The sequence below is a fragment of the Corvus cornix genome, chromosome 1, assembly GCF_000738735.6.
Source record: "Corvus cornix cornix isolate S_Up_H32 chromosome 1, ASM73873v5, whole genome shotgun sequence".
Lineage (NCBI taxonomy): Eukaryota > Metazoa > Chordata > Aves > Passeriformes > Corvidae > Corvus > Corvus cornix.
In genome coordinates this window covers 12,135,992-12,152,208 of record NC_046332.1, presented here as the reverse complement: position 1 = coordinate 12,152,208, position 16,217 = coordinate 12,135,992, and the positions used below count along the sequence as shown (strand labels likewise).

Below are 16,217 nucleotides of genomic sequence, written 5' to 3'. Positions count from 1 at the left end.
ACTGATCATCTAGTTCCAACCCCCTGCTGTGGACAGGAACACCTTCCACACGTTCAGAAACTTTCAGAAGTTCTTGAAAAAGTTCCTTTAATGGACCAGAAGCCTAAAATCTTTGTACATTAACCAAACCTTTTGAAAGAGGGCTTTTAGAAAGATACATCTTAAGGTGTCTGAAAATAGACTGCTGTCCAGCAGATCCCAAAGTCATTGCTACTGGTACATTGTTCAGTGAGCCCAATGGATATGCTACAGTCAAATGTCTGGTTAAAATTTGTAGTATTGACTTCAATGCACAGTGGAACTTCACTGTGAAAGTTAAGCAGAAGAGATGGTCAGAGTAAATCCTGTATCACAAAACAGAAATCCCAGCAGATCAGGCAGTAGTATAAAACCTGATCAGTGAGAACCAAAAATCTTGTTTTCTAACATGGAAAGAGAAAACTATGTTTTATTTGTGCAGATAGGAATAATGTACAGATAATAAGATTCAACAATAAACACAGTGTCTGTCTCCTGAAATTGAATATATTGTTTCCAAAATGGCGGCAGATCAAGCAAAGAGTGTGATTTCTAACAGTAGTGGTCTGGCTGTGAGATTTGTTAATGCAGGCACTCATAACTTCCTGAAACTTCTCAGAATTAAGCTGTTAAGAGTTTCCTCTGCTGGACGTGAAAATTCCCTATTACCTAAATAGTGGTAAGTATTGCAAAAATCATCTCTACCTTTTCTTTTTTTCATCTTTTTACCTTGTCATTTATTGTCACCAACTGTCACCCATGTGAAATCTTCATATCATTGAAATAGATGAAATGGTTATCATATCTACTTAATTAATATTTATTTACTCACTAAATTACATCCTTAAATTAAGTAATATTCTTTTTATCTCTTGTACTGGCTCCAGCTGGAGTGGAGTTAATTTTCTTCATAGCTGCCTGTATAACACCGTGTTTTGTATTTGTGTCTGAAACGATGTTCCTAACTCTGTCATATTTTGGCTGTGGCTGAGCAGTGCCAAGGTTTTCTCTATTTCCCGTTCTGACTCCCACAGTGAGCAGAGTGTGGCTTGGCAAGATGCTAGGCTGGGACAAAGTCAGGTCAGAGGGATATTCCATGCCATATAACATCATGCACCGCAATGAAAAACATTGTAAACACTTGTAGCTAATCTTGTCAGGGAGATTTCATTAAACCTTTGGTGTTCCTTGCTACCGTTTGGAAGTGGGGGTATCAACACAAGACTGATGGCACCTCTGTAGGGATCCCTGGGTGTGTGTTTGTCCCTATCCAGCTGTGCTGCAGATACAGCTTTAATATCAACAAAGTCGCGTTCAGGAAGGGAAATTTAGAGCACTCTTTCCCAGATCACTGCAACCAGGCTCCAGCATTGCAGGCAAGTGCAGTGCTCTGACACATTCAGTAGACGGATTTCTATTCAAAAGGTGAACATGTTCCTCATTCTTCAGCAACTCAGAATATAATCATAGAATGATAAAGGGTTGGAAAGAACCTTAAGGACCATCTTGTTCCAACGCCCTTCCATGGGCAGAGACACCTTCCACTAGACCAGGTTGCTCAGACCCCAATCCAACCTGGCCTTAAACACTTCCAGGGATGGGGCAGCCACAGCTTCTCTGGGGAACCTGTGCCAGGGCCTCACCACCCTCACAGCCAAGATTTCTTCCTAATATCTAAGCTGAATTTCCCCTCTTTTAATTTGCACCCATTACTCTATCCTATCACTACAGTTCCTGATGAAAAGTCCGTCCTCAGCTTCCCTGTAAATACTCACAGTTTCAACAGCTTGAATAGCATTTACCAAATACTTTCTTCACTGTTACATGCAAAATTTCACATTACTGTAGAGAAAATAATGAGCTCCTCTAAGAAAGAAAAATTGTAACAGTTAATGCCTGAATTACTCATAGTTGACAGTAATTTTTTTTGCACATTATGTCATAGTTCAGTCTATGCATTGTGATGTTTTCAAAATTCATTACTTTTTGTATTTTTTTTTTAATTTTACTTTTTCTAATATTTCTGGTATATTTTTACCTGGATTTTATTTTTTCTAGTTTTTTGACACAGCCTTCCAACCTGTTCCCTCTTTAACATTCATCTTAGCAAATCTAAACCTCGCTTTGGACAGAATGTCTCCTAATTCTCTGTATTTTTATTTTTTCACTGATGATTGTTTTAGTTATGAGAAATTAGGTGAAAATTGTGCTTTATTTAACAAATGGTTTGTCTCCATTTCTGTGATTTTTGAATGAGCAAGTATATTTTGTTGACTTTCCCTAGGGTGGTGTAAATGTTATTAACTATCTTGTCTGCTTCAAGTGTCATATTTTTCATGTATTTATAGAAGACAGTTTAAAAATATTGTTAAACAAAAATATCTCTAAATAATTTTATTTGTTTCACATAGTTCCTAGCCAATAGAGATCATTTGAAATTATACAATAGTAAGAATTTATATTTATAATTCCATTATCCTTTTACTTCTCAAGTGTTTAGAATTTGTATAAATATTATGATTTGTACTGTTGTACTGTTACACCACTTAATAGGCATTTTACTAGCCTGCTTCCCCCTGAAAGGTTACCTTTTTCTCTATACTTGACTGTTCATGTGGTCACATGTGACTGCAGTGAAAATCATTTTTGTGGGAGATTATGCTGTTTTCAGCCTCTACATACTCTTTCTTTTGAAAATGCTACAAAGATACATGTGGCAACACAATTTGACTTTATTATCTAATGACCTCCTTTTTCTCTTGGATAAACTTGATCTCAAAGATAAAATCTCAAAGATAACCAACAAGAATAAATATTACTGGGGGACAAAAGGAAAATGCAGGATATTAGTGCCCCCAGTTGAAACTCTAAGCTCATGGAAGAAATTCGGGCATGTGCTACAGTGTGGAAAAAGATTTTACTTAAGAAATAAGAAAAAACCAAACAAATTTAAGTAAACCAGCTTAATTTGTCATGCCTGTTCTTTTAGAAGCCGTCATCTATCATGATTATTCTTTCTTACTTCTGGAAAAGAAATAGAAGCTTAATATTTGTTATAAAATATGTGGGACTCTACTAATTCAGCATTTATGGATGCTGAAGGTTACATCTGTGTAACTTAAATCTCTAAAAACTTGTTAGACTTAAGAGTCAGCAGACTGTGCTAAAAGCTTTTGTCCCCAAGACAATAAGTCTAATAACTGTTAAATATCTATCAATTTTTTTCAGTTGGTAGTAACAGGAAAATCTTGCAATAAAGTCGCACACTAACAATGATTACTTAAATTATATTTTCAGCTCAATCTAATCTTATAATTTTAAATTCAAGTTTACTCTTTTGTGACCGAAACATTTTAATTTTCCATTTATAATTTGAAGAATTGACAGAGGTATGAGAGAGGGAACTTTATCCTTTTTTAGCAATAGAATTTCCAAGTTGGCTCCACTTCTGTAATCTTTCATCACTTCTATGTGTAAATGAAAAAGAACAGAGATCTCAAAACCATCTGCTGGGCTTGTACTTAGCAAGACAAATTTTTAATGGTAAATTGATTTGAAATGTGCTGCTTCTGAAAAGTTGGGAGAAAAACAGGGGATTCATGGTCAATATAATGATTGCAGGATTTTGACTTTTCTATTGAAATAATTGATATATGTGTTAGCTGGAAATGCTAAAACTTGTATAATTGTGTAGTGATAGATGAATGCAAGCTAAAATGCAGATATATTTGCAAGCTTTAAAATACTTTTGTAGAATTGCACTGAAGCATCCCCTTCCCATTGTCTGTCCCTTCTTTCCTACAAGAGAACAAAGTATATGAAATCTGAAATATTGGTCACTTCTACAAGGGTTTTGTAAGGCCTGATTTTTATGCTTTTTCCATATTTCAGACTGACTTAAAAGAGAAAGTTTTTCTCTCCTTGTTTTAGTTTGTTTCTTTTCCTCCAAAGCATATGAAATCTGTCAGAGTTGATTTACACTGGGATGTAAATCCTTCCACACAGACTATTCCTGTGTCTTAGTTGTCCAGTTCTCATTGTTTTTCAGTGGCAATTCCAATTTCTAAATGAAGAAAAATTGAGGCTGAAAGCTAGTAATAGAAAAAAGCTATACAATTTCAAATATCATTGTTAGTATTTCATGCATGCTGTTGTGTTTGATATCAGGTATTTTTTCCCAATTTAGGTAGGCATTAAAATAAAGAAATAATTGATAGTTTTAGCAACAGAGAGTTGTAAAACATTTTACCATTCAGTATCTTGGGAGCACTTAAAGAGTTTTGAAATAAGAAGTGTTCTCTTTGTAGCACCTACAATAGGTAATGAGGAAAGGTTTGAACACAATGACCAAAATTTGAACTCCTGTTCAAATAGATGAGCCCAGTTATTTGAATCTTTGAGAAAGTAATTACATGCTTAGTTGACCTCGTTTTCAAAATCCAACAGCATTTTCCTCATCCTTCTGTGTTACCTGTCAGCTACTGCTAAAATAATTATCATGATAAAAATAAAAACAAGAAACCAATTGTATATAATTTTGTTTAGTTATCATCTTGTCAAAAGTCTAATGTAAAAAGTTAATTTGGTGCAAGAAGCTAAATGGTTTTTCATAAAGGTCTAACCTGAGTATCTCTCCACATGTGTCTAAAAGAATATAAATTACCTTTCGTTCAGTAGTTTTTGTGAGGGTCATGTACAGAGGACAAGAAAATAAGAGTGACCAAATCATTTAGTGCTCTAACTTGAGATCTGTGTTACCTGGTTTGGGGAATCTTGAAAGATGGAGTACAATAGTTTACTTGTCATATCTTTCCTCCAAAACCAACACATAATTGTTGTCTGGCTGTTATGTTAGGTGTAAAGTGGGATTTTTCAAAGGGTTCTGCACTGATATAAACCTTTTTCAAGTCAGCCTCAGCTTCTACTGAAAGCTGCAGTACAAAATTCAAAAGGAAAGGAACAAGCCTGAGGCTGAATGTTTTTGGAAGGATGTATTGATAATTTTTAACATCAAAAAAACTGTCATGCTGTCAAAGTGCTCTGGAATATGTGTATTTAGAGAGTGAGCTTATGCTTACACTTGACACGCTGAGCACTAGGTAAATGCTTATCAGCTCTCTTTTACAGCTTCTCTGGCCTCAGCTTTCACCTCATTTTGTGTGCTGTTGGGGAGTGAACTGCAAGGATTTCAGATTTATTTCTTCCTATCTTCTCCTTTTATTTGAGTAATATGTTTCTGACACATTTATCTGATTTTCCTTTGCTCGGCCTGATGTGGACAACAAAAAAGTTACTTCATGAGGTGGCAACAAAAGGTATAATAATGGAGAAATTTGAAGGTTTGTTTCTTACGGTCTGCCCTTCAGAATCTCACAGTTAAGAATGTTACATCCATAACACAGCTGCACAGGAGTACAAATGTTTCATAAAACCAGATCGAATTTCACATACAGATTTCCAAAATCATTCTGAAGGGTTATGGACAAGCTACCTTTGTATTATTGATTGTGTAAGTTAGCAATAGCAATAATTATTGTTCCTTAGGCATTTCTTACTACTTCTGTTATGGAGATACCTGTGGTTAAGGTTTTTCAGGGTCATAAGAAAAGAGATCAGTAAAATATGAGTTGGCCTAAAAGAGACAGATATTTAGCCAGAGGACCTGGGAATTTTAGAGTACTAAAAATTCAGAGAAACAGGTGCTATTCACATTATTAATAGTTAAAATTTAACAACCTTTTAAGTACCCATAGAACAGGGCATAGCGATGGTTATCAAGATCTGCAGTCAAGAGTGTTTATTGAACAGTTGAAATAACATTCATGAAATACAGATTTTAATGTTTTAATTAATATTTGAACATGAAATTTCACATTTTTCCTATTTTTGAGACAAAAAACTCTGAATATTCATCAAGAATAACAGTTTTCTAAGTAGTGTGGACAAACTTGGGAAAGACTGCTGGAAACTGCACGAAAGATGAAGATGCATTTTAATGACAGTAAATTTTTCCCCAGTATTTTTCCCCATATTTTGCAGAGGTTTTAGACATCTTGAAATGGTTTACATAAAGAGGCTAGACTACCCCCATCTATGTCTTTGTTTCAGACCTTTTCCTCTTCTGTGTTTTGTGGCCCTTTAACCTGCAAACAGATATGAAGATTTTATTTCAAAGCTTCTTTGGAAACAGATATATACCAACAAAGCCCTGTGATGTGTAGTATAGAAAACTTAGTTTGCATTTATTCTATCATTCTGAATAAAAGGTAAGGGTGAAAGAGGTGAGCCATTCCCCTGCCACTTGAATTTTCTTTTCAATGCTTCCATATTAGCCTACAAGGAACAAATATTTGTACACAGCAATGTTCCTGTAATTGGTTTTATTCATAGGAACTATTACATTGTGGCAAATTTACTGCTGGTTTCAGTGACTGCTCCACACTGGCTTTTACATCAATTAATCAGAAAATTCAGAGAAGCAATAGTATTGCTACCTTCCCCTTGACCTTTGTCTTTTACCTGCCTATTTTGCCCTGCAAGTGTTATTGGCTGGGTTGAGACTCTGATTCTTTCCCTTGTATGCCATATCTGTTCCTGACTCATCCCATTTACTTGTCACAGAGAACTTTGCATTGACATGTTCTTTTCATAGCTCAGATGGTTCATGCTATTTTCTGTTTTCTTTTTGATTGCTACCCACTTCACTTTGTTCCCATGATCCACACCTTTTTTAGCCTAACAATAAGGGGGAATAAAAGGAAGTATGTGCATGTAGTGGTTTAAACTCAGCTAATTAATTCAATGTGGCCTAGATTTTTTTAATGCAAGGCATCATGTTATTCTTAGTTTATCTAATTTTAATTTACTAAATATTAGAAATTTTTGATAACATATTTATTTATGATATTTAGTTAATGTAGAAGGATTGTTTGCCTCTAGAAGCAAATTCTTACCCTCACCATTGGGTCTCTAAAGTTAGGTGAAAGTCTTCCTTTATTCTCAGTGCGTGCTGCTGGGTCTGTGATCACTTCTGTTGAAGTCAACTGGAGTCATCACAGATTTCGTTTCTGGAGACTCTTAATTTGCCCCACTTTTTATTATAATATATTTAGAAACACATTTCTCTGATTCTGACTTAAAAAAAGACTCTTTGATTCTGTGTTGGAAAATGCTGGGAAAAGGAAGTGAATGTTGAGCTGCAGCTAAGCAGTCAGGCAAGATAGGGATTGACCCAGAAAAGAACCTCAGTGCTGTCCTGTGAGATCTTCCTTGATGTGCTCAAACAAGGAGAGTTTTTGTTTTCTTTAAAAAGGCCTTCCTCCAAATCGAGGGAAAGGTGATATATTCCAGTGTTGCTTTCTGTGCAATTTTTTTTTCCAAGTCAGTCTGAAGAACTGTTGCTAATGGCGGCAGTGTCTTTTTAATTACTTTCCTGATATAGACTGGTTAACATGAAGACAGATTACTCCCCAGCAATTTATTTGGATCATTTCATTGAACAGTTCTGCTTAATCCATATTTCTGAACGTTCCTCAAGGGATATATAAAATCTGTAAGGGATTCATAGATTTTTCTTCCTTTTTATGGTCTTACTGGAAGTCAGAATTTAAACTATAAATGCACAAAACAACATAGATATTTGCTCATGTGATAGGAATCTAAAACTCCTCTGAACCCTGTGTCAGTTTCAGTATGGTCTTCCACACAAAGTATATGTGTGTATATGTATTGGTTACTTAATCCATTGCTATATGATCCATTACTATATTATTTTGCACATTACATATCCCCTCTGTTTAGTGATCACTCCTAGGAAACTTGTTAGGTGTGCATGTGAAAGTTCTTGGGCAGTGTCTTAGAGCAAACACTCAGATGACTCCATGAAACGATCTTCCCACTACATTAATCTTCCAATGATGAGGTCACAAGATATCAACTCAGAGGTTTCAATAATTGCTAGCTCAATATATATACTTAGACCCAGGATTTGGGGAATGCTTAGGGACTGAAGCATCACGTCCAATTTCCTTCTCTATCTTCCCACCTTTGACATACCATAGCCAAATGGAGATCTACGTAACCTAGACCTTGGGGCACTAATACTTGTTCTATAGCTTTGAAAGCAGGTTGGGGTTTTTTCAGTTTGGTTTTAGAGGGCTTGGGATGGTCAGTTGGTGGGATTTTTAGTTATCATAAACTCTATGACTTCAGGGGGGAAATGGAGACATTATTCCTTCATGCCTTTCACTTGCGTAAAATACATGTATTTGCAAATTTGTTCAACACTTTTGTGTTCTACAGCATAGTTTTCTCACCACCTCTACTCCAATTTAAAGAGAACAATCTTTCTTATTTCTGAAATCTTTAATAATGCATGCGCTTTTAAAAGTTTTTGGTCTTGTCTGAGAACCTCAGGATAAGAAAACTGAAATTTCAGAAAACTGAAATTCAGGAAGCCCTCCAAGTTGGGTTATTCTGGAAACAGGTGAAAAGAGGGTGAATCCAAAGACTGTGTACTCCTCTTCAGCCATGACTCCTCTGCCGAGTTATGTCTTGCTGGGTCAAATGTGCATGAGAAGATCTTTGAAGACAGAATAGCACATTAGTGATGTATATTATGTGACTTTTAGTCAGGAAACATTTTAAAATGAATTACACAAAGAATTAAATATTTCTAACTACGAAAAATTCTGATAACTTGTTTAGTAAATGAGGTCCATGTTCTTCCTTTCATATTAAGTTTTACAGTTGGATAACCGCTACCACGGATAATTTTAATCCTTGTGGAGTTTTTTTGAATATGGCGTTACTGCAATCCAGCTCTGGGGTCCCAGCACAGGAAGGACAGGGACATGTTGGAGTACATCCAGAGAAGGGCCACCAAGTTGATCGGAGGGATGGAGCACCTGTCCTATGAGGAAAGACTGAGAGAATTGGGATTGTTCATCCTGGAAAAGAGCAGGCTTTGGGGTGATCTAATTGCAGCCTTCCAGTACCTGAAGGGAGCCAACAAGATGGAGGGAGACTATTTACAAGGGCCTGGAGAGACAGAACAAGGGAGAATAGCTTCACACTGAAAGAGAGTAGGTTTAGATTAGATATCAGGAAGAAATTCTTTATTTTGGGAGTGGTGAGGCACAGGTATAGGTTGGATGCGGCTCTGAGCAACCTGGTCTAGTGGAAGGTGTCCCTGCCCATGGCAGGAAGGTTGGAAAGAGAGGATCTTTAAGTTCCCTCTCAATCCAAGCTGTTCTATGATGCTATGATTACTGAGAACTTGTCCTTCCATATGACCTCCCTTTTAAACTTCTTTTGATGCAGTGATGAAAATAGCTCATAGTCCGATTCTGCACTTTCCCAGCAGATCTTTTGCTTTGGTTTTCTATCTCCCTCTCTGGAAGTCTGCATAGGGAAAAGGACAAAGAACTTTAAACATCTGAAAAGAGCTGCCCTAAGAAAGCTGATTTTCATTCCATTTTGATAGGAGAGGACAAGTCCTGTGGGGGTGACAAAACATTTTCCCACAGAGAGCTAGTTATTGATGTAATGTCAGGCTTTAAGTATGCTTGTGATAGTCTGGGTGCTAGAGGAATTATCTGAGAACACCATCCCCTCTCCTTCTATGTCAGCAGTTTTTTCACCTTGTGCTGGAGACTGATCAAACAAGGAAATAAAAACAGCCCAATAAGGCTACAAAACCTGTGAAGCTGCAGATGTGGATGCGGTATAAATGACCTAAATTGTGAATCTGTTAGATTTCTAATCCTGTCAATGGCCTATTTCTTTAAAAATTACCTAACCTGATGTTTCACTAGTATGGCTACAGTAATAATTCAAAAAAACCCAATTATCAATATTAAATAAGTTGTCATCTTTCTCTGGGTTTTATCACATTAATAGAATATTTGCTTTTATATCATTTAAAGTATTTTAAAATAATGTTGTATTATTTTATCATATAGTTCACAAGTAGTGTCAGAAAAGTAGAGTTTAGAACATAACAAACTCAGTTGTTTCAACTGAGTAATCTGATTTGTTATTTTTGATTTTACATTATTTCCTTAGGTGAATAATTTCTTTGCTGCAGGGTGTCCATGACCTGTAAATATTCACAACTTGCAGTTGATGATAGTAATCTGTTAGTAACAGTGGTTAATGCTCACTCTTTTCCTGGATGGATCATACCATTTCATCAGTTTAGTCATGTAGCAAACCAACAAAATCCAACTTTCAAGAGTCCTATCAATCCACAGTGGAAATTAAAGTGAAAAGAATATTTTAGAATTATGCCAAAAATAAAAAAAAAAAAATTAAAAAATGCAACTAAGACTGAAGAAGGATGAACAAGACAAGTAATTAAATGAGGAATAAGAGTAGAAGCAAGTGAAGTCAATGTCCAGAGGGAAGTTTGCAGTCACAGGATGTGCTCATCATTAAGAGATATAGAAGTGGACTGCAATAAACTTCACAATGTTCAACAAAGTTCAACAAGTGCAAAGTCCAGCATCTGATGTGGAATAACCCAATGTCCCAGTACTGACAGGACTGACAAGCTGATAGGGGTGTCTAATTGCTGCCCTCAGATATCTGAGGGATGATTGCTGAGAAGGCAGATGGACTCTTCACAGAATTGCAAAGGGAAAGCCCAAGAGGCAATGAACACAAATTGCAGCAGCTGATATTCCAATAAGACACAGAGGGGGGAAGAAAATCACTATGCAGGGAGTCAATGCATAGTATTTATGGGGTCTTCCACCTTGGAGGTATTCAGACCTTGCCTTGACATGGCCCTGAACAGCCTGGTCTAATTTCAGTTAACCCTACTCGAGCAGGAGGTGGGACCAGATGCTTGTCATAGGTCCCTTCCAGCATAAACCACTCTGCTTCTGTAATCCCTGACTGATGGCAAGCAAGCATTGGCACATTGTTGAAGTCTTCTCCCCTCATTTTGAAGGTTTACAAATGAAAATGTGGAAACATGCGTCCTTTTATTGTTTTATAACCAGCTCATATTAGTACAGACTATAATATTTTGCAAACAAATTAATGCAAGAACTCACTTTTAATTACTACAGGCTCAGTGTCCAGGGCTTGCCTGTTAATTATTGCTACCATGACCTTATTGCCAGCTAAAATTGTTTAACAAAGGAGTTCATTTGTTGGAGTCACAACTCCAACTTGAGGCTACCTGTGCTAAGTTATGTCCTCGGCCAAACTGTAATCAGTGTGTGTGAGCTGTAAGTGGCCACAGTTTTTGTCCCTCTGGGCTAATCTCTTTCCCATTAGAGCATAAATCCAGAATTTAAAATGCAGAGGCATCTTTGGGTAACAGTGTTTTTCTTTTATTAGTGATATATAGTGTCAATGGTACAAACAGTGAAATTATGCAAAGAATGAAAGAGGAATCCAAAGTCCATCTGCACAAAACTCCTCAGATTTGTGATAAAAAATGTTTGATTAGGAATAAGACAGGACTAAACTGTTTCAGGCAGCATGGACAATTGCAGTTACTTAACCTTGCCTGGCTGCCAGGTACCCACCCAGAAGATTCCTTAATGCCCTCCTCAACAGAGAAGGGCAGGAAGGAAAATTCCTGGGTCAAGATGAAGATGGGGAGGTCACTCACCAATTACCATCATAGCTAAAACACACTTGTCTTCGGCAAAAGTAGTTTATAGCCATCCCCAAATGGTGCAGGGAGATGGGGACTGAGGGGTTGTGGTCAGTTCACAACAGCTCTCTGTTTCTCCCTCCTCTTCACGTTCTTCCCCTGCTCCAGTGTGGGTGCTGTAATGGCACAACTCTGCTAGGTGTGGGATAACCTAATATGTGTAGCTGAGCAAAGTGAATTATTTAGAGGCATCCTCAACTTGTCTGATAGAATCAGCATTCAGAAAAATGTAGAAACTTGAACCCCTTGTGTTAAAATTATTGCTGAATGAGCACGAAAAGTTACAAAGTTACAAAGACACTACTGTGCCACAGTTCAGCAGTGCTCAGCACTACAAATATAATCTGGTTGTAAGTATACATTTGTATTCATATATGTGTGTCTGTGATACACAATATACACAAAAGCAATTCCTACTCTATCTAGCATGATGACCCAGAGATCTCATCCATTTGCAAGATACAGAGTTTGCTCTTGCTCTGTAAGGGCAATATGATTAAGCTGCACTGAATTTTGTTTTAAAAGCTTTGGGTTTAAGTAAATAGTTATCTCTTTTTAGTAGGGTGAAATATTACTATATTGCTTTCATTATGGTATGATATTACACTAAATCTAGGATCCTACTGTCAGGCCAAGATTTTGGTTGTGATTTAGTGCTTTATATCCAATCATTTGTATTGCAATCCTTTCAAATACTGCAGTTCTCAAAGACTGGGCAGAGAACTGCTGTGTCATCCAAGAGTCTTATTTCAAGACTTTCTCATTTCTTCCTGATTTATATTATCTCCATTTCTGTCAATTAACAGATAGGTAGAGCTTCTCTCTTCCAAAGATTGACTCAGAAGTTTCCCTTTCCTTTCACAGGCAGGAATATGGCTGGTGTGCTCAGATTCTCCACAAGGAAGAGTGTCATACCACAAATCTGGGTTTAGGACTCTGAGAGTCAAAAACGGTAACTCACAGGGCACAAAACATAGAATCAGTATGACTTTTCTGAAGCTCAGAAGTTTTGACAGATTAAATTTATAACCAAATGTTTATACTGGTTGCTACACTGCCTGTTTAATTTACTCTTGCTCTGCTAAGGCTGCAGCTCTGGCCATCCACAGGGCTTTAACTTTATCAAGGACTTGCATCCCATGGTACATTTATGCCTGGCAAGAAAATACAAAACAAGCATGCATTTCATAATGTCTTTTCTGATTAGTTCTCCAGTTCTGTGGTCAAAGAACCATGCCTTACACAGATTAAATTTGTGGTGCTGAATTACTGTTCAGTGCTGAACATGTTGCTGAGCTATGGCACATTACTAAACAATTCATTTCCCAGCACTTCCTTTATAAATAAAATTATTTTTAAAGGAATTTTTAAGTAGAATGAGGAAAGATACAGCTTTCACTGTTGTCTTCATAATTGCCCTTGTGAGGAATTAGCAAAAGAAAACTCTCTAAGCAATAAATTTGGCAGCAATATTTTATATCGTCACTTAAAAATATCAAATTACAAGAAATAGTGCAAATCCAGTGACTAACCTTACATTTCTGTGGGTTTGCTTGTTCTTTATCTGAGACATAACCTTCAGTGTTTCCCTTCTGAGGGAATTTCTTTTCTTCTTATTTGCATATCCTGTTCATGAATATGACTGTTCAAGAATGTTGTAAAAACCTATGTCAGTGAAGTTTTATGGTGTAATTAATTTACAAGCATCTCCTATATATATGTATCTCCGTGTGGATTATTACCCTCCTTTTCAGGCTGCGTCTTTTGTCAGTCCTTAATTCACACAAGTTTTTGAGACAGAAATGAAGCGGAAAAGATCATCTGATAAGAAATATGTTCCTCTTAGTATCTATGAGATTTTGTTTGCTTCTCTGCTTGCAATTTTTGTGTGTGTTTGTGTTGGACTGATTGTACTTTCTTGGTTATCAATCCAGGAGTTGGAACGAGGTGAGTAGCCAACCTTTAGCTACAGACCTTTAGGAGTTCTTCAGACTTTGAAGCCAGTGCTGCTATAATTGTTAGTTGTATTTCTTATTTTATGCTATGCTTTTAACGCTGGGGGCAGGGGAAGTGGTGTTTTAGGGTTTGTTATGTGTGAGTTTTTTCCTCCCCTGAAAATTGATGTGAAAAAAATAGGGGAAAAACAAAGCATTGGAATCATGCTCTGAAGCCATATAAAATAATTTTCATGGTTTAGGCTTTGGGAAAGGTCCTTGAGATGCAATCCAAGCTATAAAGCTTTGGTTATTCCACCATATTCATCAACTAGAGAAGGTAATTTGGAAAACTGAGAAATTTTGCCTTTTTCTCCTTGTATGAGGTTTGACTCAGAAGACAAATCCACTGAAAGGCTGATAACCCACTGGAATTTGTGGGGCCCATCTCTTGGAATCTATTAATTTTTTTATTTAAAAAATATTTTAAAGTAATTTATTGGTGTGAGACAGATCCAGCCCCAGTCAGCTGCCAGCCCCATGTAAAGCTCAGGTAAAGCCATTCTTAGTCCTTGTCCAATGCTCAGAACGTGAGGGAAGAAGTTACTGATACTGAAAGCAAACTAAATTAAAATATCAATGTTGCATAATTTTCAAATGAGACTGAAATTTTGGTTAAGAAATCTTGTGGATATAAGTTAAATGGAAAGGCCACACCTGGAGGACTGCCTCCAGTTAAGGGCTCCAAAACACATAAAGGATATGGAGCTATTGGAGCATCTCAAGTTGATTATTTTAGCAGAAAAATTGTTCTGCTACATTGATGATTTTGCTGCTTTCATTAATGAAAACTCCATACTATTTCATTCTGAACCTCATGAAGACTACACTAGACTTATGTAAAAAAAAACCAACCAACCAAAACCGTTTTGTCAGAATATCATGTTTGTTCCTTCAGTTGCCATGGTTTTTACTTCCAGATTTTAAAAACTGCACCACCTACTGATTTCTTACCTTCTTACCAGAATGCTATCACACTCCAGTAAAATAAAAGGGTGTGTTACTGAATCTAGAGAAACTTTGTTTTTAGAAGATACATAGGCAAGATATTGTCCATGTACAAATATAATTAAAAACCATTTTTTAAATTATAGTTGATATATACTTTAAAAAGGCCTTTGATATTTAGAAATATTTTTTAAACAGATTTGCGATTGTTTTAAGGACAAATGGCCTTCAAAGAAGCTCAAAGCAGTCTGCTATTACCAGTTGATATTAAATTGGTGTCACTATGCGGTGCCTTCCATCATAAGCTGTTCATTGTAGTATTTATTGCTTATCTGCTGTTATGATTCAATTATTAAAAGTATTAGAAATACCTCTGCCCAAATTAAGGTGCAAATGAGACCATATGCCAAAGTCAATAGTATGGATTTTATTTAACAGCAGGAGAGTGAGAGAGAGAGAGAGAGAGAGAGAAAGGAAGAAATAAGAAAGAGAGCATTGGGGCAGGAAGAGTAAGGCGGAGACAACTTAAGTAGAAAATATCACGACTCTGTGGATCCCAGTGGCATCCTGTTGATTCTCTTCTTCTTCTTGGTGGTGAGGGTTTCCTGAAAAACACAGAATCCAATGGATTAATATACATTTGGGCCAGGTGGGAATGCCCAGGTACCTCCCCCAGGAGGGGGACAAGTTTGACATAGTCTCTTGCAAGACTCTGGATCCATTGCATCACTTGGCATCACACGCAGTACTCTGGTGCAAGGCCTCAGGAATGGGTTTGGGGAGTGCTTTGGGGGAGTCTTTGATGGATTATGACACCCCCTCAGCTGCCTCTCACAAGAATGTCCCCTGGCTGTGGCCTGTGGGGTTGGCAGTTCCACAGCTGGGCCAGTTTGTGTAAGGGAGGATGGGTGTTCAGTGCCTCCGACCAGAGGTTACATCACACATCTGAAACCTCCTCCTCTCCCCACCTTGGTTGTGGGGGAGTCTGTGCAAACCTGGCCTCTCTGGGCTGTGGTCTCCCCCATCCCAAACCCAGCCAGTGATGATTCTCAGCACAGCTGCTGGGTTTGGCTTTCTGGTGGATGAGTTCTTCTCCCTCAGCCTTTTCCTAGACCTTTTTCCTAGGCTTGAGATGATTGAAAAATAGTGTCACATTTATCTCAGGTTTCCTTAGATGGTTTAGCTCACAGTCCAAAGTTCCAGTCAGGCATCTTCAAGGAGGGGTGGGCTCCTGTGGTCACAGCTTCTTTAGGCAGTTTTGCCATAATGGGCAAAACTCCCTCATAGCAATGTTTAAGCCATGAACCATAATATTTCAGTTCCTGACATCTGCTTTTGTCTTAAAACTTGTTTTTGTGTTAATGCCTTCAAACACAGCCTAAAATACCGCTGCTACTCCAACTGGTAAGCAAAAGGCATTTCCTATCATTCAACTTTAATTCAGCTATTTTCTGAGAATTTCCAGTGTGTTACACAGTGAAGAAATAAGTTTTGAATGCATAATGAATTATTTTATGTATACCTCATGTCCTGTAGCATATTAAATCAAGATTAAATTTGCAGCAATGACCAATTATCTAATTTCT

At 37.1% G+C, this 16,217-nt stretch overlaps 1 protein-coding gene across 1 annotated transcript in view; it reads left to right on the top strand.

The window, feature by feature from the left end:
- The first annotated feature begins 13,491 nt into the window (after positions 1 to 13,491).
- Positions 13,492 to 16,217, top strand: part of TMPRSS15 (transmembrane serine protease 15) — a 51,228-nt gene continuing 48,502 nt past the window's right edge. The window contains exon 1 of the mRNA XM_019285894.3: positions 13,492 to 13,636. Within this exon, the coding sequence (XP_019141439.3) occupies positions 13,492 to 13,636 (145 nt within the window). The remainder of the gene's footprint in view (positions 13,637 to 16,217) is intronic.